The sequence below is a fragment of the Conger conger genome, chromosome 15, assembly GCF_963514075.1.
Source record: "Conger conger chromosome 15, fConCon1.1, whole genome shotgun sequence".
Lineage (NCBI taxonomy): Eukaryota > Metazoa > Chordata > Actinopteri > Anguilliformes > Congridae > Conger > Conger conger.
This window is the reverse complement of record NC_083774.1, coordinates 11,096,479-11,119,301: the sequence shown is the minus strand read 5'-3', so window position 1 is coordinate 11,119,301 and position 22,823 is coordinate 11,096,479. Positions and strand designations below refer to the sequence as shown.

The 22,823-nt window shown below is 43.9% G+C and overlaps 1 protein-coding gene across 6 annotated transcripts in view; it reads left to right on the top strand.

Annotated features, from left to right (window-relative positions):
* The window catches only part of fhod1 (formin homology 2 domain containing 1), a 48,019-nt gene extending 25,330 nt beyond the window's left edge, over positions 1 to 22,689 (top strand). Inside the window, exons 7-26 of one of the 6 annotated variants that reach the window (XM_061221480.1) lie at positions 134 to 245; positions 341 to 435; positions 866 to 1,009; positions 1,722 to 2,092; positions 6,306 to 6,416; positions 7,779 to 7,880; positions 8,508 to 8,531; positions 9,051 to 9,101; positions 10,670 to 10,845; positions 11,982 to 12,113; positions 13,446 to 14,257; positions 14,437 to 14,592; positions 14,803 to 14,985; positions 15,441 to 15,560; positions 16,019 to 16,180; positions 17,370 to 17,560; positions 18,541 to 18,733; positions 19,189 to 19,351; positions 19,685 to 19,861; positions 21,286 to 22,689. In XM_061221480.1, coding sequence (XP_061077464.1) covers positions 134 to 245; positions 341 to 435; positions 866 to 1,009; positions 1,722 to 2,092; positions 6,306 to 6,416; positions 7,779 to 7,880; positions 8,508 to 8,531; positions 9,051 to 9,101; positions 10,670 to 10,845; positions 11,982 to 12,113; positions 13,446 to 14,257; positions 14,437 to 14,592; positions 14,803 to 14,985; positions 15,441 to 15,560; positions 16,019 to 16,180; positions 17,370 to 17,560; positions 18,541 to 18,733; positions 19,189 to 19,351; positions 19,685 to 19,861; positions 21,286 to 21,365 — 3,555 coding nt within the window. In that variant the 3' untranslated portion in view covers positions 21,366 to 22,689. The remainder of the gene's footprint in view (positions 1 to 133; positions 246 to 340; positions 436 to 865; positions 1,010 to 1,721; positions 2,093 to 6,305; positions 6,417 to 7,778; positions 7,881 to 8,507; positions 8,532 to 9,050; positions 9,102 to 10,669; positions 10,846 to 11,981; positions 12,114 to 13,445; positions 14,258 to 14,436; positions 14,593 to 14,802; positions 14,986 to 15,440; positions 15,561 to 16,018; positions 16,181 to 17,369; positions 17,561 to 18,540; positions 18,734 to 19,188; positions 19,352 to 19,684; positions 19,862 to 21,285) is intronic. The other 5 variants (XM_061221483.1, XM_061221481.1, XM_061221484.1 and 2 more) reach the window with 5 other exon arrangements.
* The last annotated feature ends 134 nt before the right edge of the window (positions 22,690 to 22,823 follow it).

Genomic DNA, 22,823 nt, shown 5'->3' with positions numbered 1-22,823 from the left:
TACTTTGTCTCTGTGGCTGCATCTATTAAATTTAATGAGATGTTGTAGTGCCATCTTGTGGAGAAGTGCTGCATTGCGTCCGTTGCTTTGTTTGCCTGTCTGAGCCCTGTGTGTCTCTGTGTTCCTGGCGAAGTCTCGGCTCGTGGTGAAAACGGCGCTCAAGCTGCTGATCGTGTTTGTGGAGTACACCGAGACAAACAGCCCACTGCTCATCCAGGCCATTAACACCGTCGATGGCAAGAGGGGTGAGTGTCTGACATGGGCATGTTTGTGGTTACGGTGTCGTTACTGTGATGTGGAATACCTTTGCGTGAGTGTCCCTGTATGTGGTGTTCCCCAGGGGTGAAGCCTTGGGCCTACCTAACTGATATATTGGAGGAGAGGAATGGCTCAGACAGTGAGCTGCTGGTGTACACCATGACCCTCATCAACAAGGTATGCCACTGTGTGGGCTTCTAAATACTTAGTCACCCAACATTTATTCAAAGAAGGACATACTCAGGGAATGTGGACAAACATACACTACAAAATGGTGAGAGGCCCTGTATTTTTCTCTGTCTTAAGCCAATTTGCCATATCTTCAAAACCATTTCTACATGATGAAACTCAATTGTACTATTACACGATATGGCACTGATTTCTGACAGCCTAGTTGATACTTTCATTTCCTTAAAATACGGTTAATAAAAAGTAATACTATTCTCATCAGTTTGGGAGCGATTATTTTATACAGCAAACTCACGAACCTGAGTTTGCATTGTTGTGTGTGCATGAGTCTACATACCTTTCTGTGTGTATGTGTGTTTCTGTGTGTGTGTGTGTGTGAGAGAGAGATTTGTAACCCCTTGCCTGTTCTTGGACTCAGACTCTGGCAGCCCTTCCAGACCAGGATTCCTTCTACGACGTCACTGACTGTCTGGAGCAGCAGGGTATGGAGCGCATCATGCAGAAGCACATGAGCAGCAAAGGGACCGAACCTGATCTGAAGCAGCAGTTCACTACATATGAGGTAGGACCTGAAACAGACATTCACTACATATGAGGTAGGACCTGAAACAGACATTCACTACATATGAGGTAGGACCTGAAACAGCTCTTCACTGGCTAGTTATGAGGTGGGACCTGGACTGTTATGAGGTAATGAGGTAGCTAGTTTTCTACTCTCCCTTTACCTGGGAGTCAGGTGTGAAGAAAGTATCACTAATTGTTCAGTTAATTACCTGGAAACGAAAGCCAAGTTTGGATTTGGTGAGTATGCCTTAGGCTACAGTTTATTGCATACATTACATGACAATACATTAATGGCATTTGGCAGACGCTCTTATCCAGAGCGACGTATAGTTGATTAGACAGTCCTCCCCTGGAGCAATGCAGGGTTAAGGGCCTTTCTCAAGGGCCCAACAGCTGCTGCATCAGGAATCGAACCACCAGTCATGTACCTTAACACTGTAACAGAATTCAGTGTTTGAAATGAGCACAAATTCTCAAGATGTGGCTAGTTGTGCCTGTCAACATTACACTCTGTCAGTCACAGAAGGGAATTGGAATGAATATAATGCATGTGGCCTTTGGCCATAATGTTTCACCCAAAACTTGATGTGGAAAATTGGTTTATTTTCATCTGTATAAATTGACTGATTTTTGTGGGCTGTTTCAACAAATTGTTTGGAAGATGAAATGCCATTTGCTGACACATGCGTGTTCATCTTCCTGCGGTCTAGAATGCCCTGAAACACGAGGATGGAGAGCTGTATGAGGCATCGACTCACGTCCAGAAAGAGCGCCGCAAGGTTTCTTCAAACTCGGAGGAGGGGAGGAGGAGCCGGCGGTCATCCGGACAGAGCTTCCCTGACGTGTCGTTAGGCACCGTCTCCTCCTCGTCAGAGAGCCCCACTGCAGGCAAGAGGAGCCCGGGCCTCAGCCCCACCACCTCCCCTGAGCTGGGTGAGCCCCGGAGCTCAGAACCAGCTACGCCCACCTCCAGCTGCTCAGACCTTGGATCGCCCAGGTCCTCTCCCACACTCCCACCGATGGCCAGCCCAGGTGCTGCCGTCTCTCCCACGGATCAGGAGCAGAGCCTCTCCACAAGCATGTGAGTGTGTGTCTGCGTGCGCGTTCTGGCGTGTGCTGCCTCGCAGAGAACTGTTGCTCCCTTGCGACTGTGTGTGTGAATGTGTGTGTGTGTGAACGTGTGTGTGTTTGTGTGTGAATGTGTGTGTGTGTGTGTGCATGCACATGAGAGTGTGTGTGTGAGTGTCTGCGCGCACACGCTGCCCACGCATGGCTACCAATGTGCCCACACGCTGAAGCTCACTGCCTTAGGGTCTAATCCCCCAGGGAGGGGATGCATGGGTTATGAATCAGTTTTCCCTGAATCTATTTACACCTAGGCAAGCAGGGAAGTGGTTAAAGAAGGGAATGTGTTTCTGGGGACAACATTTATCCTTCTTTCTAGGAGAGGTCTCTGGACACAAAATATTTGAATTCTGTGTTTAATTTTATGTGTGTGATGTATTTATTATTATGACCAACAGAGCAAAAGACATTCCCATGTGGGAAAGATGCAGTACTTCTAAATCAAAGATGGGCCATTATAAATATTTTGTTGTGTTAGTGAATGTCCTGGGTATTTTCATCACTGTGGCCAGTAAGTGGAAAGGCCAGCAGGAAAGGTTGTGGTTGAAATGCCATGATGTTAATGTATATTAGGATATGTGGAGGGTTCATGCTTTGTGTTTGGCATTCAGGCTTATTGTATGATATATTCTTGCTTTTGGATTACTATATTGGGTAGCCAGCAGAGATTGAACATAAACATACTTGTGTTTTAAAATGGTTGTTCTTTTTTCTCAGGATTCCAATGTGTCAGAAACCAATAAAGCTTATTTATATAGTTTCTCTGTACAATTTTAATGTGGTAGGGGAAGTTGACAGATGTTCAGCTGAAGTTATTTAGTTCTTGTTTATACAGCAGGCTCTCCAAAACATAATGGAGAGTGCAATGTTTTTGCAGGACTGGTAAAGATATTGGGGTTAGCTGTTTCTGTTATTAACCCAGTGACCATACGTACTGACAGAACCCAGTAATGTGTCCAGTGTCTGTAAAAACAAAACTCTCATCTGTGCTAATGACTCGCACAAGGTATGTTGTTAAGCTGGAAAGTCCTGAATCGGAAAGGTAGGCAGAATATCTGCACACCCAACTATGATGACATTCTATTCATTGGTTCTGTTGCCAGTTTAGCCTGGAGAGTATTTTAAAAAGTGAGTCTTCAAATATCTGCTCAGTGGTAATGTTCTGTGAAAACGGCAATCTGTAGGATAAACACTGCAATAAATGATAGTGAAATTATTCAGTAATAAGTCCATTAAAGGATATTTAATGACGTGATCACCTGATGGAGGACTTTACGTTCTTAAGTTTACGAGTCATCTCATTAGCTTTTAATAAAAGGACTGTCGGCTATAAAAATCTTCCTACTTGTCATTACAGAGGTACATTTCCTTCCTTACTTCCGGCATTGTGATGCAATTTTGGAAAATATTAGTTTATGACACATTGACTTTTGGGATATCACATATATGCATCATCTTGTTATTTCATTTTTTGCTTTTTAATCATTGTCTACTACTGTCTACTATTAGCAATATTAGCTGATCAGTTTAACCTGCTTATATAGATTTTCTGAGTCATTTCCAGATCACTTTGAGGACAAGTTTTAGTCCTGATGAGTCATTGTGTTATCATTGTGGTCATGTCAACCACTGATCTTAATGTGAGAATTTTATTAAAACAAAAGACACTTGTAATAATATTTAAAAACATCTCAAGACTAAACACGCAATATAAAAATGCATATAACGAGTAGATTTTTACTATTGGTGTTTTAATGTGTTGCCAAAGCATATCAGCATGGGGTTGAGATTAAGTGTTCAGAGATTTAGTGTTCATGTGTCTTTTTATTGATGATAGAGATGTGTTCTGAGATTCTCACCCTTTTCCCTCAGACACAGGGAATATGTTCTCATATATTGTTGCAAGGACATCGCCACAGTGTTGTATGAATGTTATGATGGAGCTCTCGCTCCAATTCTTTCGTTCTTCTCTGCAGTATGCAAGGGCTTCTTGGAGCTGTTGTGCAGATACTGGCACTCAAACTACAACAGATAAACATCTTGTATAAATTTCCTGATGAATAGATAACCCACCCAACTTGGCTCACTGAATGAGTTAAAACCGGGTTACGGGAAGGTGCTATGCCTTGTTTTCTAAATCATATCAGCTGTGGCTTTTGGCACCATTGAAATGTAATGAATAATGTGCAGAGTGGAAAAGTTTTGGGGACGAAGCTTACCGTCTTTTGACGATGCGGCCGGAAATGAGTGTGTTCCGAAATACATGCAAGGAGCTGAGGGGGGTATTCATTCTGGTTTTTTAAATACATAACTCCGAAAAAGGACAGTGATGTCGTAAGTGTAAGTAAGTCATGCTTGTAAGCGTTAGGATGTGTATTCCCTGTGTCTCTCTGTGTGCGCCTTGTGAGTCATGAGTTTTCCGACATATCCCAGACATTCCCGGCGTGGAGGAGGGCTCTGTGAGTGTAAATCTTTCGGAGAACAGGAACACCGCAGTGCTCTTGTAAGGCTACGGGCCAGACGAAGGAAAGGGCTGCTGTTTGTAGGATCTGAAAGTTATGTTTCATGTAAGTTTTATCTCGATTGGTAATTAATTTAGTTTTGTCCTTGGTAATGGTTTTATCGGACATAAACCTGACGTTTATGTCCAGCGACGTGGGTTTTTGTTTGTAAGCATGGTTGTGTTTGAAATATCCAGGTGCATCTGCAGTTGTCAAGTTGTCTAGAAGTCAAGTCATTGCATTTTATGTATAACATAAAATAACATCTTGTAAGGATATTTTATCTTTGCATAATTAATTTTGTGGGAAAGGTACCAATCTCTGATATGTTTTTTAAGTTATTGTTTTGGATACAAAAATAATGTATGAGCTGTATGTACACGTGCACAAAGTATTGCACCATGTTGGTGAGGAATTGCGTTTAGCTGTAGAGTAGCTGATATACTACAGGAGTACAGGAGGAAGAGGATGAGGAAGATGGGTATGGTCTCCTGAATGGAGGAGAGAGAAGAGTAGAATAGGTGGCCACGGGTAGGACAGAACGTATACACCCGAAGCGACGTGCCGTAGGTGAACGAGTGAACGGGTGATCCAGCGGGACCGAGCAGAAGGTCGGAGCGTTATCTCCATCAGGGTGATTCTGGGGAAGAGAAGAGCGCTGGTCTTGGGTGAAGGCCATAGCTGGAACAGACCTCGGCGTCGTGTGAATGCTTGAGGTCTGCACTGCCACTCGCTGTGATTTAGTTTGGACGGAGCACATCGCGCTGCGGGCCAGTTCATCGGATGTTGGATGTTGTCGATCGTCAGCTATGTGTCATCCGCTGGCATTCCGTTCTGAAAATACCGTAATTGCTACATGCCGTTCTAAGTATAGCCCTGTGAAACAATAATAAAATGCATTTTATTCATTTGACAAACCCGATATATAAGTGGGGAGCAAGTATTTTGGTTGGAGCCCGACTCTCTTGAGTAGGTCAGCAAGAATCCTTTCTCTGAATTGTGGCAGAAATGGAAGAGGTTATGTGTATTTGTGTATACTTGTCTCTGAGCAGTTACAAGTCCAGTGACTGTCAATTACAGCAAATGCATACCTGGAAAATGTTTAAATGTTATTGGAAAGGGTATATAATCAGCTTTATCCATGATCTTATAACCTATGTGTTTGTATTGAAATAAGGCACATATGTCATTTTGGCAAATTTCTGTCATTTCTGATGCTAAGCCGAAAGTTTATTTTTAATGTTTGCCTTTAGCTGTAGTGGGTAGACTTTCACTTATCTGCTCCATCTGCAATGCTCAAAGCTGCTTTGGCTTAATTGGGTTGTATGGTAATGATGTCTTTCAGCTTTTGAAGTTACCTTTATTTATATGGAACTACATATTTATACTGTATGTATAAATATAAAAAATACACAAATCTGTTCTGCTGTTTGTTAAACTAAGGTATGTGGTCATTGTCTTCACAGCTTCATCCAGGGTGATCTGTTTTCTATTAGTTTCTTCCCCTCCCCCCCCCCCCTTTTTTCATTTTGCATGAACAACTCTGGATTTCAGTGGAGTCACCCTTTGAGTGTTGCATTGTGGGTCTCATTCTTGGTTAACCTAACCTTCTCTCCTCACATAACCACTCATCGCACCTTTCTCTCACTCTCCTGGTCCTTTCATTAGGGGGCGCTCTTTCATCAGTCATTATATGTCTCCTTCGGGAATTTCTAGAAGGTCGAGGTTGTTTAAGAAGGCGGGGTCAATAGCCGAGGAGCCTTCGCCAACCTCCAGCAGGTCTGTAAACGAATCCATTGCTTTTAATGTTGTTCTCTTCCTGCACCTCTAACCCTTTGCAGTCTAATCTTAATACATCATTTTTCATTCTCACTCAAGTTCCTCCAATTAGTAAAAATGTTTTTAAATATTACAGGTATGTGGAGATCAAATAAAGAGCAGAAATGTGATGTTTTTCTAGCGAGTTATCTGAATAATTATCAGGTACTATTAGATTAAGGCCTGTCATATGATAATATGTAATGGTCAGGAAACACATTGGGCCTTGCACCTTGTAGGGATATGAATGCTTTAGTTGTTTCTCAGAGGGAGGGTTAGCATTTCCTTCCCTGGAGTGGCATGGAAGAACTCCCTCTCTTCCACAGAAAGACTTCCATGGAGAAAAAAAAAACCTTCAGTCCGTCTGTTTTTTCCCTCGTATTGTCATCTTGGCAGAATGCTCTAAAGTAGAGACAAAGTGCCAGCTTTAAACATTTCTGTGTTTTTTGCTGAGCTTGGAGTACTTCCAGATTTCCTGACCCTGTTAAATCGGTTCCTGATCAAAAGCCTATTGATACAGAAATGTGAATGTTTAATGATTCCAAGAAGACATTCAAATGCTCCTTCATTGAACAAAATGGATCAAAAGAACCGGTTATGTCTACTGGCAAAAACATAAACAAGGCAGCATTTATATTTTTGCTAACTCAAATTAAAATGATATGAATTTGCAACAAGAAGCAGTACATGGTTAAATTATTCCTGAATACTTTGAACCAGATGGAATTGGTGCCTATTAAAAATAATAATAAGTATTTGCATGCGTTGTTCTAGCTGTTTCGGTCACTCTTTTCACTTAATTGATTTGAACTTGTATTATTAAGGCAGATAAATAAAATATATCACCATGCCTCTCTAACATTCCAGGAATTGATATCCATTTGTATTATCATAGTGACATTGTATCAATGTGAAATGATTTATCTCGTAGCTTGTGCATATATATAGCTCTTTTTCTTGCTGTTGGAAGTGCAGCAAAACTGTGAGGTTATCCTTGCAGTACCGTACACAACAGTACACTTCAGTTTGTCAGTCACACACACACACACACACAGAGATGCACGCACGCACGCACGCACGCATGCACAAGAACACAAGCACACACTCGGCTAAGTGCCCATTGTATGCAGGAGGGCCATTTGATGGACAGGGCTGACGGGGAAACACTGTTGTCTGGAGGCTCGGAACTGAAGCTGTTGCCTTGTCACTGCCTTGGCTGTGTCTCACTCTGTCTCTTTCTTTCTCTCTCTCTCTCGCTCTGTGTGTGTGTGTGTGTGTGTGTGTGTGTGTGTGTGTGTGTGTGTTTTCGGCTTCTGTTCACAGCCCGTCTCTCACAGTCTCCGCTCCCCCAGAGAAGCAGTCACAGCCGCTGGGCGAGCCGCAGCAGGAGCAGGAGCAGCAGACTGAGGGCCGGAGTGTCTTCAAGTGAGTACCTCTACCTGGGGCTGGAGGGGTCGTTTGGGCTGCTGTGAAGAGTACTGATGGGACCTTACAATTAACTGCGAAAATAAGGGGGCTAGACCGACATGGCCACATTATGGTCTCTCAAACAGCTGGAGAGCGATTACATTTTAAACTATTGAGTTTGCCTTGCGGGCGTTTCATTCTGAAGCAGTCTGGCAGTGAGCACCAGATTGTGAGTTAACGCAGCTCTAATAGTATTACTTGTCATCTTGTTCTGTCTGTTTGGGAAGACTGCAAGTCTCTGAGCACTTCAAAAGTCGCCATGTCGTACAAGCTGTTCAAAATTTCCTGTAGACGCATCGTAATCAATAGATGAAGCAACTTCCTACCATTTATTTTTTTGCCTAATGTTGACTGAGCTTTTACATTTAACTTTACGTTTAACTTTTAGCTGTTTTCTTGTATTCGTCTGCCTGTTAACATCTTGTACCTTTATAATGGAGCTGGAATCCAGCCTTTCTGTTACACTGATAGCTGTTTCCTTCTCTCTTCTCTTCCCTCGTAACATTTGGCTGGAATCCTAATCTCTTTCCTTGCTGTTCTGCCTTCCAACATTCCTGTCTGCTTCAAACCTCTTGCCTTTTACAGACTGCACCAAACCAGCACAGTTTGGTAAGTAACAACGGCCAAGAATGTGGCTTTTGGAGGTGCTACCATGCTAAATCATCGTGAAAGTTAGCACAGTAATTTGGGAGAGAGTGACAGACGAGCGATTCAGACACCAAACCGCTCGCACTCCAGGAATCTTTATGATAACAAGGGGTAGATCACTTCAACCTGTTGAAGGGGGGTGATTATAATTAATCAGCTCTGTTCAATTTAGTTTAGTCTGGAATCTGTAGAAAATCAGAAAAAGTGGAGACAAAACGCCATAGTTAATGAAGTGCAGTCTTCTCTCTTTAATCTGCTGCTGTCCTGTTCTTTCCTCTCCAATTTGCTGTGCTATTACTCTCCCTCCTCACCTTCTGTGTCATTGCTTGTTTTTCTTTCTGACATGTGGAAGAGTTGCTTCCTTTCATGTAACTGTTACACAAAACAGGAAGTTGTCAACATCTGGTGCAGTATCCACCTTAGCGATGATGGTGCACAATGGATTTTCCCGTGTGTAAAAAACGAATTGTCTGTCTACAGCGCAGAGGTGTGTAATGTAAATATGGACAAGCCGGTTCTGAGGAATTATGAGTAAGTATGGAGCTGTGGCCCAGATGCGGGTGCATATTCTCTGCATGACGTGAGGAAATCGGGGCTGCGGCGTCTCTCGCTTCTGGGGCTGGGAGCCTAATGCCTGGTGGTGTCTGCCTGGTGGTGTCTGATTGATGGGTGGACTTGATTTGAAACTGCACGCGTTACATGAGTGACATCTGACATACACGCACACACCCCCAGTTCAGTTTAATCGGTCATCGATTAAACTATTTCGGTCTCAAGGGCTGGAACTGCAGACTTATTTGTATGTTTTACATACTGTTGCATCACTAATTTATGGAGGAAGAGCACATATTAAGGTTAAGTTGATTAAGGGAAACCGCAAATACTGTAATCTTAGACTAATATTTTATTTTATCGACAGTACGCTGATATTTTTAATTCGTAAAATGACAGATTATGTAGTATTAGATTTTTCTATTAGGATCACTGTGTTTATCAGGCTAAGTTCTTTTTAAGGAGAACAACATAAATTATATATTTTTTATTTTACATTTCTGTAATATAGCTTTGCAACTTGAGTCCTGAAAAGTGCAGCCTGATCTTCAAGCTGCACTCAGTCTGTCATACATAATCTACCTTGTATTTGCTCATGAAGAAAGCCTGGGTAAATGGGTAAACACAATGATATTGCATGGCAGGGAATGTAATCTAATGATTTAGAATGCTCCAAACCCCTTTAATAGAGTTACCCATCATTTCTAGAGCTGAGAGTGAGACAGAAAGAAGATGCATGTGCATTCTAACCTGTTACTGTCGAATGTGCACTGAGGACAACAGACTTTGTGAAGTGTTATTTCTTCATCACCATTTCAAGAGATACAGTCCAGTTCATACTCCCATAACAACACCACTGCGATATTATGTCTGCCTTTGGTGAGATGCTGGGGGCTTTTCTTTTGTTCAATCGCTGTTCTTGGCCAAATGAAATCGGATGGGTTTGGATAAGGGCTATGGAGATGGGCTTGGCTTCTTTGCTGGTGAGGGCTCAACATGCAGGAAACTGGCTTCTGTGGTGGGGCTGAAATGTGTGCTATGCTGTGGGAATATGAGGTTTGTGACTGTATTACAATATATGCGCTACCCTCGAGTAGATGTGTACAGGTAAGGAGGGTTCCTGAGGTAAAGGCTGTGGTGGTTATTCACGGGAATAAGGCAATGAGATCTGATTTGTGCGCATTTCCCAGAGGGTTATAAGTTTTAGTTCAATCACTGAACTAAAAGTTTCACTGTCACATACAGTGCATGAACACTTTCAAGAGCTATTTTGGAAAGTTTTTTCAAAACTCTTAAGTCTGTGTTCAAGAACTTTAGTTTTGTTACATCAGCATTAGAATGTTCAAAAGAAATGGACATTCTAATCTCATTGGACTTACACCTTAACATTGTGGGTTACATTCTGCAAGCAGGGGGCTTTGAAGACTCTTTCTTGAAGCTGGTGAGCTTGGGTTAAGGTTGTGTTGGCTCTTCCTGTGCTGAGAGTGTGGGGTTTGTGGGGCCACTCTGCTCACGTCTCTCGCTGCGGCTGTGCCACCTTCCCACAGAGACAAATTCCTGCGTAACCTGGTCGCCACCCAGTGGGGGAAAAAGAACAGGCGCTCCTACCCTGCGAGCGGTGCCCAAGCCCCGGAGGAGGAGCCTATGTCCCCGGACCCCAAAGAGAGCTCCCCGCCAGAGAGCAGCCCCAGCAGGGACACTGAGGAGCAGCCCTTCTCCCGGGGTGAGCTGGGCTCTGCCGTGCATTCACCCCGACACTGCTGTGCATTTACTCCGAGCCCAGAGACGAAGCTGAACCTCCTGCTCACTATAGACCCACAATCCAACACAATACAAGGGCTTCAGCACAGTGCAGACATATTCTGTGTTATGAATGGCTAACCTTCTGATGAGATATTCTCAATGAACCAGAGGACTGACGTGCGCTGTTATCCATCGTGGCAAGCCACGTTAGCTGGCGAATTATGTGACGTATTTCAAATGGTCACATTAAAAAAAACTGTCACTCCCAAACTCTCACCCACCCACAGGGCGACCAGTGACCAAAGGACCATAGTCCACAGCTAGTGTGCTGTGAAAAACACTGGTGTGATTTCTGTTTCACAATTGCAGTGTGATATTTCTTACTGAAAAACTCCACTCGTATCTGCGGGATGGTATGCTGCCCACTTCCTGTCTGATACAGAGTGTGTGTATAGGACTGAGGAAGTGGCACAGAGACAGTTGGGTTGTGATTAGATTAGAGATGAGATTTCCCATGACGCTTCCTGATCTCACTGTGGCTCTGAGAGCCAGGCTCTGCAGAGAATACGTCTGTGCTGCAGCCCCAGAGATGTAAATGCATGATAAAGGCTGGAGACGGCTGCATAAAGGCACATGAAAAGTCTTTTTGGCAAAGGAGAGGAGAGTAGGGACAAGACCATTTGCATAGTAATGACAGAATGTTTTTTTGGAGGGAGGGAGGGGGGGAAGGGGGGGGGGGGCACTCTTGCCCATATTCAGTTCAGGTCCATTTAGAATGATTACTGGCTATTTCAAAAAACAACAAATCATGTTGCTTGACTTTAAAGCCTTCTGGAAATTGCATTATCATTGCACTGGTTATTGTTGTAGTAACTCAAAAAGTGCTTAATATTCGTACATATAAAAATTGGCCTCCTTCAAACACCCCACTGAGAAATTGGATACAGTTTTTATTAGTTTTCAGAAGGCTGTTTGTAGCCAGTTAGCTAGCTTCAAGTTAGCCGCTTTTGATGGTGGTCACTGCCGGCACCAGCGGTAGGGTATGGCCAGCACTGAGCCAGCTCTGTGGGGCTGTGGACGGCACCCTGACCCTGCGTTTCTGTGTTTCTGTCTCAGGCACCAGGCTGGCCGGGAAACGGGCACCCCTTAATCAGAAAGCAGACCACCAAGACCCCAGCCCCTCCCCCGTGCCCTCCCCCAGCACCCTGGAGCCGACGGGAGACAGACAGGCGGCTCAGAATGAAACAGGCAAGAGACTGGACCCTGGCGCTTTCTCCTTCCATCTCCATCTCGGTTTCTTTCTCCTTTTCCACTTCTCTCTGGACCAAACTATAAACATCTTATTATTACTGAGCCCTGCATGTATAATGCCTGCCATGGAATTATGCTGCGCCCCAGCTTGCTTTTAAGTCAAACGGACATGTAGCTGAAGTCAAATGCAGTCTAGCGATATGTAAGAAGTACTTAAATTCAATCTGTGAGATGAGAAATTTTACGGCCACGTTCCAACAATGAAGATGAAACCGAGCGGCAGAATATTTGATCAAAAGTCAAGACAACAAATGACAACTTGATTAATAAAAGCAAATAATACATTCAAAGGCTAATCTGCATGCATCACATACTGGTTTCATCGAACGGGTAAATCAAATGAAAGCATGAAAGTCAAATGAAAACCCCAGAGCCAGCATCGTGCTGTGTTTTCATCGTGCAGTTATGATCAGTAGGATAACATCTCTCGTTCTTGTGGCTGACCGCCAAAACGACTCCGCCCGAAACGAGTCCGTTGCCCAGGGACCGTAGATTTGTTTAAATTGGGCCAATAACTGACATGTTTAGAGAAGGAGATGTGGGTGCTTTCCTTCTTCAGTTTTGATCTGCCCAGCAATTAAGTCAGTCTGCCGCAGTAGCTCATGTAGGCAGCAGCTCTGCCAGACTCGGGCTTCAGGATGGTTCTTTGTGGAAACACTGAGGTTTGCTCCAGTGCTGCACATTTTAAAGGTAACATCCATTCATTCGCTCTGATATAGCATTATTTTCATTCGATGTATATAATTTAATTTATCGATTGCTGGTCTGGTGTCCGGATTTATAGTGCTATTTCCTAGACTTATAGGAATGTCTTGTTTCAGTTTACCGTAGATACTGAGAGGGCATGCTTTTTGATGTTACGATGAATGTGGATGCATTCTTGAAAAACCCTTGCATGCTGAGACTCAGTACATGACACAGTACACATTCTACTGTACTATGGAGCAGACGGAAATATGGAAGTATTTTATTTATCTGTTGAAAATATGCTGCACAAGAGGTGGGAGATTACAACCATCAGCTGCAGGCAGAATGTGTTTCTCCAGGGGGTTTTCAACCCTTTCTGATCCAGGGACCCCCACCCAGGCTCACAGGCACCCAGGGGACCCCCGTCATAAGTTAAAATGGGTTCTATATGTTTTTTACATTTCTTAAACTATATATATAGTTGTTGCAGATGAAGTCTGGGTCTGGTCAGAGACCCCCTACAGCACCTTCATGGACCCCTTGCTGAAGTCTCAGGTGCTTCATGGCTCTCTCTTCCGGCAGGTGGAGCGGGCCAGTGTCAGGGCAGCATGGCGGAGCAGAAGAAGACGCTCTCCAGCAACACGAAGTTCATGATGGACATGCTGTACTCGAACAAGCCCGCGGAGGAGGCGCAGAGCCCCAGGGAGGAGGAGAGCCCCCTGCGGGCGGAGCTGCAGGGCGTGGGGGGCACGGTCCACGCTCGGCTGGCCGAGGAGCGGCCCGGCAGGAGAATGCGTCCGCAGTACAGCATCGACGCCGAGACGCACTCCCACAGCCTGGAGACCACCCTGATGACCCCACTGTCCCGGAGCCAGGGCAGCTGGGACCAGCTGCAGCCCAGCTCCAAGGCCCTCAAGATCAAAGACCTGGACTTCTCAGACCTGCTGGAGGAGGAGGACATCGACGTTCTGGACGTGGACACGTTCAGCTCGGGCGTGGTCAACGGGGGCGCCATACCCCCTCCTCCTCCACCTATGGCAGGCCTTGGGGGCCCTCCCCCACCTCCTCCTCCTCCTCCTCCCCCAGGAGGTCCTGGACTAGCTCCCCCTCCCCCTCCTCCTCCACCCCCTCCCCCACCGTGCGGAGGTCCCCCACCCCCTCCACCCCCGCCAGGCGTTCCCCCGCCGCCCTCCTCGCAGTCCCCTGACTCGGCGTTGACCAAGAAGAGGAAGACGGTCAAGCTCTTCTGGAGGGAGCTGAAGCAGCCCGACAGCCCCAGGAAATGCAAGTTTGGCCGCGGCACGGTGTGGGCAAGCCTGGACAAGGTCACCGTGGACACAGCCAAGCTGGAGCACCTGTTCGAGTCCAAGGCCAAAGAGCTTCCTGTTGCCAAGGTAACTAACTTGTTTTGTCCCCCCAAAATGTACCAAGTAAGATTCTTGTGTTGTATTGTGTATGAACATTGTTTCTTCACCGTAACCATGAAGCTTCTAATTTATTTTAATTCATGGGCAGAAGTACGCTGTAAAAGTATCTGTGCATTTGCTGATTGTTGCGGTACCGTCTGCTACAGAAAGGACCAGAAGTGAAGAAGACTGAGATTGTCGTCCTGGATCCCAAGAGAAGCAACGCGATTAACATCGGGATGACTGTGCTACCTGCACGCCACGTCATTAAAGCCGCCATTCTGAGTTTTGATGAATTTGCCATCAGCAAAGAAGGCATTGAGGTAGGACTAATGCGCTCTCGTTATAAGCAAGGGACGCAAATCTCCCGGTCTCTTTACATAAGCTGTACTGCATTAACTTTTGCCATCATGAAAATAAATCTGTTACTGTGAAAAGGTTACTAAAAAAGGTATCCTTTCTGTGAATAAAATGTTTGAGTCTCAGAATAAACGAGCAGTGACTAATTGTACCGCGTCTCCCTCTGAGAACAGAAAATCCTGACGATGATCCCCACTGAGGAGGAGAAGCAGAAGATCCAGGAGGCCCAGCTGGCCAATCCGGACGTGCCCCTGGGGACGGCGGAGCAGTTCCTCCTGACCCTGTCCTCCATCGGGGGCCTGGCCGCCAGGCTGCAGCTCTGGGCCTTCAAACTCAACTACGAAAACCTGGAGAAGGTCAGCCACCCATCATGCAATGCAGCAACGGCAGGCTACCGCTTCATGGGAAATGTTACTGTGAATGCTACCACGCGTGTGCTTCATTACACAATTTATCACCCACTCTGCCATGTTTGATCCACAGACACTCCTTTTGAAGAGATATCTGTGGTCTGTGTTTGTTTTGTTGCAACAAAAATAAATGATAAAATTATTTAAGATTATGTACGGCAGAGAATATTGTGAAGCTTCATTTATTTTTTTTTATAGTCATTTTAGTATTAGATATTTATTTCGATAGGACCAATGAAGGAAAAGTAAAATGCCATATCAGAGTATAGCTGCAATGCCAGACCTGCTCCAGCAGGTAGAGCCTTCAGCAAAGACATTAGCAGTCATCCAGAATGTGAGCCACTCATGCACACCCCCCCCCCCCACCTCCCTCTTTGTGTTTGCTCCTGACATTTTTTTAGGAGATTGCTGAGCCTCTGTTTGATCTGAAGTTAGGAATGGAGCAACTTGCCAAGAACAAAACATTCAAGCGCATCCTAGCAACACTTTTGGCCATTGGAAACTTCCTCAACAGCAGTAATGTGAGTGGTCTCCCAGTGCACTATTATTGGCAAGTTCATCCTGTGCAGCATTCTGGTACAGCTTTAAATCTTCACTTAATTCTGTGTCAAATGCAGAAAGTAATTTTTCTTCAAAACCATCCACAATAAATTTTAAAAAATGTGCTTTTGGGTACTTTCTGTTCACGGTGCATGCCAGCAATCAAACCAGCAATAGGACTTCAAAATACACCGAATTTACTGGCACAAAATTGGCCTTGCATTCTCATATGCGTCATAAATGACCAGTAGCTACAGCTAAATGTCTATATCAGCTCTAGCGAACAAAAGCACTATCGTCATAAAAAACAACTTGTCTATGTGTTCTTGCGCTGGTGAGTCATGAAGTATTGGGAACTGCATAGTCTATTCTGCTTGGGCTGAATGTGTCTAATGTCTGAGTCATGGCGACACACTGATGACCAATGTCCGTCCGACAGGCGAAGGGCTTTGAGCTCAGCTACTTGGAGAAGGTAACCGAGGTGAAAGATACAGTGCACAGACAGTCTCTTCTACATCACACCTGCAACTTTGTGGTGGAAAACTACCCGGACACATCCGACATCTACTCCGAGATCCCCGCCATCACTCGCTCTGCGAAGGTGAGCCCTGCGTTATCCCGGATTCCCGACTCCGGGCCATTGTTGATATGATTCCGCAACATTATTTCTCTCTCTAGTTTTGGGACATGCATTAGAACATGAGAGCGAGAGAGTTTGTTGTTCGCCTGGATTTACTTCGTCCCAATCAATCCCGTTGGTTCCTCATGACCGTCATCCCAGTTACACTGGGGCTGGTAAATAGTGTGGAGAACAGCCATGCCTTCATATGTGTGTAGAACTACTGCTTACTGGATTTTTTTTTTTCTTTTTTTTTTTTGCACCAGTCTCTGCAAACTGTAGACACTGGGTGAAAATCCCAGGATATCAGCAGTTTCTGAAAGATTCAAAACACCCTGTCTGACACCTTTTTTTTCCCCCAGTCTGAGAAACAGCTGAACCTCTATGCCATGTAAAGTGCTTAGTGAGTGTACAACTACGTATGGTGCTTACATACTAGTATGTACTTAAATTCAACAAAGGATACAGTACCAATTAGATTTCTCTCTGTTTCGGTATTCAGTTACACAAATCATCTACAAACAATATTGGGTACTGGTGTGTGTTTCAGAAAGAAAGGTTTAAAAGCATTGGGAATGCCGAATTGAAATGCAGTACTAGTTGTTACTGTAGATAAAAAATACACAGACACACTTTATTATTCAAAGCCATATGCCCATGAATAAATAAAATGCATTCTAAAGTAATGGATGTTTCTTTAGTATTTATGCTAATGTGAGGTATCCCCTGTACTTAATCTCAAATTCTGCCTTTGGGAATTTGGTAACGCTTTACAATAAGATTATATGAATTGGCGTGAAATAATGTAGTTATTGACCAATTACTACTGAGAAGTTAGTCTGTACAGCGCTGTTAATATATGTGTACATCATTAACAACTACATTAGTTATTGCCAATTCATATTGGAATGAAAAATTGGAACGTATTTGTTCATGGTTAACTCATTGTAAGTTCATCCTACGGTTTGCTAATGTATAAATATCATGTAACAAATGTTAACTTTTCATTAGTTTAATGTATTTGTTAATTTCATGTTTAATTAATGTGTTCATCAATTCATTGTTAACAACTACATTATTTATTGCCAATTGATCTACCTTATTGTAAAGAGTGACTGGTATTTGTATCAATTAATTAAGAACTGTTAATTGAAAAAACCTTTCGCTTAAGGTGGAGTTTGAGCAGCTGTCAGAAAACCTGGTGCAGCTGGAGAGGAAATGCAAGGCATCGTGGGATAACCTGAAGGTGCTGGCCAAACACGAGACAAAGGCGGTTCTGAGGAACAGAATGACGGATTTTCTGAAGGACTGCACGGAGAAGATCATCATCCTGAAAGTGGTGCACAGGCGTATTATCAACAGGTGACGTCTCGTGCCTACCTCCTGCCCTCGTGAAATGTCTTCCTCTGCTGAGTCTGCTTATCTCTTCACTGCCTGCATTTCCTGTGTTTAGCCCAGCGGAGGGATAGAGAGGTCAGTTTGTAATTAGAGGTAATTGCAGTCAAGTTCATCGTGGGGTATTTTAAAGGGATAGGCCGCTTTCCGGAGTTTTTAAAAAATAATATTTTGGTTTATTGTTTTTTTTTTTGTTTTTTTTTTTGGACCAGATGGGTTTCATGTGGAATGAAGGATATTTGACTTTCTGTCAACCTGTTGGCTTTACATGGGAATGTTAGCTTGACTTTGTTAATGACATTGTAAATTCCGGAAGCCATGTATATCAATCTTTGGCATCTGTGAAGGAAATGGATGAAACAAAGATGACTGCATATAAAATCCTTTGTTTGTAGGAGTGTTGTAGCTTGACTTGGCAGCAACGCTAAGCCTGGCGTGGCGCACAGCTCAAAATAAAGCCCAAGTTGAGAGCCATCAGGGTTCAAATCGTTTAAACTATGACCTTGTCTGAAGCTGACCTTTCCTAGGTGTCCAGCCAATCACAGCTTTGTATGAAGCAGGCAGGTGTAGCCTACTCCACTAGCAACACAGAGCCCATACAGAGCCATTTCACTTGGGCTACATAGCTGAGTTAGCCCAGTTTGTTTCTTGAACCAGAAAATGTTTGGTTTAACAAAGCAAGTTCACAATTTAGCCTTTTATAACCGCAGACAACCTACTACTATCACATATTGTTGTGGGTTGTTGTAGTTTAACAAACTAACTGCTTCCTGGGTGGATGACATGAAGTTTCACCCCCCGACAGCGCTAGTTTCTTTCAACGTGCAGTCACTGCCGTACGCTGTCGAATGCAGCGTTTTGATTCATGGGACAGCAGATTTAGGGTGCGTCTAAAGGTGTGTTGAGGGGAAGTGTCCTGGCCTCACAGGGACGGTTTTTTTGGGCAGGTTCCACTCCTTCCTGCTGTTCCTCGGTCAGCCCTCCTACTCGGTGCGGGACACCAAGATCACGCACTTCTGCAAGATCATCAGCGAGTTCGCCCTGGAGTACCGCACCTCCAGGGAGAGGGTGCTGACGCAGAAACACAAACGAGCCGCACACCGTGAGAGGACCAAGACGCGCGGGAAGCTGATCACTGAGGTGAGGGCGAGCTAAATGGTAAATGGTTGGCATTTATATAGCGCCTTTATCCAAAGCGATGTACAATTGATGCTTCTCATTCACCCATTCATACACACTAACATGCAAGGCACCAACCAGCCTGTCAGGGGCATTTCCAGATTAGGTGTCTTGCTCAGGGACACTTCAACACACCCAGGGTGGGATCAAAGTGGCAACCCTCCAACTGCCAGATGACCACTCTTACTACATGAGCCAATGTCACCCCAATGTCACCCCCGACATTGGCTCAGGACCAGCAGCTGTGTGTGCTGTGTGCTGTACCGTAAACCCTGAGGAACGTGTACTATATTACTGTAATCATAAACCCTCAATTTCATAGAATGAAGAATTTGTCTCCTATCCTATTAAAACCGTAGATGGTTAGATACTCCATACTCTATGGAAGCTGAGTTTCCTCTTTTGTCCATTTTCAGACGGAGAAGTTCTCCGGTGCCGTCTCACCACAGCCCCAGCCTGAGGAAAGCACGAACCGCAGCTCAAACGAGCCCGAACCCTCCCAGGAGGAGCACGAGAACATGAAGAACATGCTGATTGCCAGCGGGGACCCCGGCGTTCGCCGACGCCGTGCTGCCAGAAGTAAGGCGCCGGGGCAGAACACTCTGTGCTTGGAGCGCTTCTCAGACGCTTAGCGTTTAGCTCTTTATTCTTTCTGTCGGCCTGGGGATCAGTCTGACCCACGGAGAAACATGGTCTGCTGTGGGCCTCGAGCTGCTGACGCAGTGTTCTCAGAAAAGATTTTATCATATGAGAACAATTTGGCTTAATTGTGGAGGATACAGCATGTACTACATTTGTTGAAGCCATGTTTGTGTGGTGCTGTTTTGAGGTCTGATTCTATTTTTGTGTTTTTTGGGGGGGGGGGCTGTGTTCAGACAGCGTTTTTATATGCTGCTCTTTGTGTTTCACCAGGTTTAGGCCAGGTCAACCCACCCAACATGTCCGTAGGCAAGGAGGACAACCAAAACCCACAGGACGACGCCACGGACGAAATCATGGACCGCTTGGTGAAGTCCGTCACGCAAAACCCCACCGAGAGACCGTCCAGTCCAAAAACACGCAAACATTCACGCCTCAATAGGAAGTCCTGTAAGTATCGTACCAAAGACCTGCACCCTACCGCCCCGCGCCCTCTACTCACAGTCCACAAAGAATTCATCTCCACCGACACGATTTAATTCCAATGGAATACCAGACACCTATACTGTATATATGTATGTATGTATGTATGTATGTATGTGTGTGTGTGTGTGTGTGTGTGTGTATATATATATATATATATATATATATATATATATATATATATATATATATATATATATGTATATATATTTCTATTCAATTGGATTGTAAAATACTGACTGTAAAATGAAAGCAATGCTGCATTAAGCAGTCATACTGTCAGCCTTGGCCATTAATTCCCTGTTGGAGAGGAGCACTGGCAGCTAATAAGTTTGATGTCCCTATTCAAGCTTGGGCTTTGTTAGTCTTTGCTGGTATCATGCCGTTATTAATATATTATTTTCTTACCTATTGTCTGTTTCAACTATTATGGCATCACACATTCAGTGGAAACGTCAAACATTAGAGCGTGCTGATGATGAGTGTGTTCCCTTGAATATTGAAAACAATGAAAGTTAGTCCAATAACCATTTCCTTTCTCAACGTTAGTCTATTTTTTGAGCCACACACAATACTGAGATTAGATTATCTCAAGCATGCAGCATATCGCCCTGCAGTTTCTCCCATTACTGGCTCTAATAGCGGGAGTGAACACCAGATCGGGAGTGAGCAGGGTAAGGTGTTGGAATGCCAGTCGGCTACAAGGCTCTTCACAAGACATAAATAACACTGCCCCGTAAACCAACTGCCATTTCCTTTTTGAATGCCACCCAGAAAGTAGCTCTGTGAATTTCAGTTCCAGACTGGCCCCGGTGGGAAAACCGCTGTACGTGTTTGCACAACTGCACCCACCCCTCTCCCCAGGGATCCCTTCTGCTCTGTGTCATACGCTTAGTGATTTTTGCACTTCACTTGAACCCAGGCTTCAACATAAGGCTGGCGTAACACTGTCATACACATTCCGTAAAATGACATTTATGATGGCCGTTATGTCAAATGACATAAAATTACATCGCTATCAATAAATGTGTGTGTGTGTGTGTGTGTGTGTGTGTACATATGGACATGCATGTGAGTGTGTGTCTGTGTGCCAGCATGTATGTGATGTAGTATGTGTCTATAGTTATGTATATGTGATGTGTGTGATTATGAATATGTACAGTATATGTGATATAGTATGTGTGTTTATGGTTGTGTATATGTGATGTAGTGTGTGTGTGTTTATGGTTGTGTAGTAGTGTGTCTGTTTATGGTTGTGTATATGTGATGTACTGTGTCTGTTCATGGTTGTATGTTTGTGATGTGTGCGTTTGTGTGTGTTTATGGTTGTGTGTATGTGTGTGTGTGTTTATGGTTGTGTTTATGTGATGTGTGTGTGTGTTGTGTTCCAGTGCGGAGGACCCTGAAGAGTGGACTGACCTCGGAGATGGTGCAGGCCCTGGGCTTGAGCAAAGGCAGTGAGCGGGTATGAGAACATGGTTCAGGCCCTGGGCGTGAATAAAGGCAGTGAGCGTGTGTGAGAACATGGTTCAGGCCCTGGGCTTGTGCAAAGGCAGTGAGCGGATGTGAGGAGAGGCCCATCTGCACTGAGATAATGAGTGAGTGGCCAGGGAGAATCCTCTGGAAAACTGTACCACGAGCCCACAGGCAGGAGGGGAACTGTGCGACAAGTGGTTGTGGAACGGGTACTCGCTTCAAGAAGGGCTGCAGACAAACTTTCCAGGTGGACAGCAGATGAACGACGAAGGCTTTGGTCAAATAAATGGTGCTGGAACACAAACATAAGCAAAAGTGTTTTCTTTGAGTTTCCTCAGACCCACGATGGAACAGAGGAAGCTGGGTATCTGAAAATATATTTGAGCAGTGCATGCTAGAGACATATTTTCAGTTGCTATGTGTATAGATGAGTTGATGTTACATACTTTTAAGCTACAATGTCGAAAGTTTTAATTGAATATTTTGTACAGAAGTAAGTATTTTTGAATATATTGAATTGATAATGTTATGTTTTAAGCATTCTGGGTTAACTCAAGTTGACAAAGGACTGTACAGAGGTGTCCCATCACGGTCCATGTTGGATTCTGTTCAGTTTAGGGCTTGAAGAGTTTAGTTCAGTTTTATATGGCTTACATGGTTTTATAAGAACAAGCTGAAAAAGGCTATGCCATTACATTAACTTGTTATTTTCACGTTGTCCACATCAGTTTCAAAGCAAAAGTATAATTAAGTAAATCCGTTCAAGTCACCATGACCTCGATCACACAGTGTATCATGGAAGCAACATAACTCTGACAGTGACTTGGGTGCCATGTGGACTGTTTAAATTTAAACCTGAGGTCACAATAGTTATTCGCCTGTGAAATGGCAATGTTTGGTTTGTGTATTGTGAAGGAAAAAATGATACATCTATTCTGTGGATATTGCTTTTTTGCACTGGGAGTGTTAGGTGTAGTAATATTTGTTTGGTAATACTTACTTGTATATCACATTATATGTATTCCCTTGTTTAAATTGGTATTCTTTATGAGCAGGGTTGTTTTGCTCTGAACACCGTGTTTACAAGATGAATATATCTGTGTCGGTATGTTCTGGTGTTCAAAACTCTCTACCACTGTCTTATGAGGCACATTAGCAGAAGCAGTGTTTGTCTGTTGAATGCTATTTCACCTTGTTTTAATCCATGATATGCTGAATTTTTAAATGTATGCATACAAGACCCATATGTTTTCAAATGACTGATGTATCAATAAAAAATGCAATGTCTTCCTTTCAAAATAAATTTTCATGGATTTGAATGAGCTTTGTCAGAGTTCAGAAATTATTTTTATTTTGAATCTAAGCATTGGTATTAAACTGAGGGACATATGGCAACTGACTAACACCTTTATTATATCATTTTTCATTTGTTTTCTCGGTCATTTATTTTTAA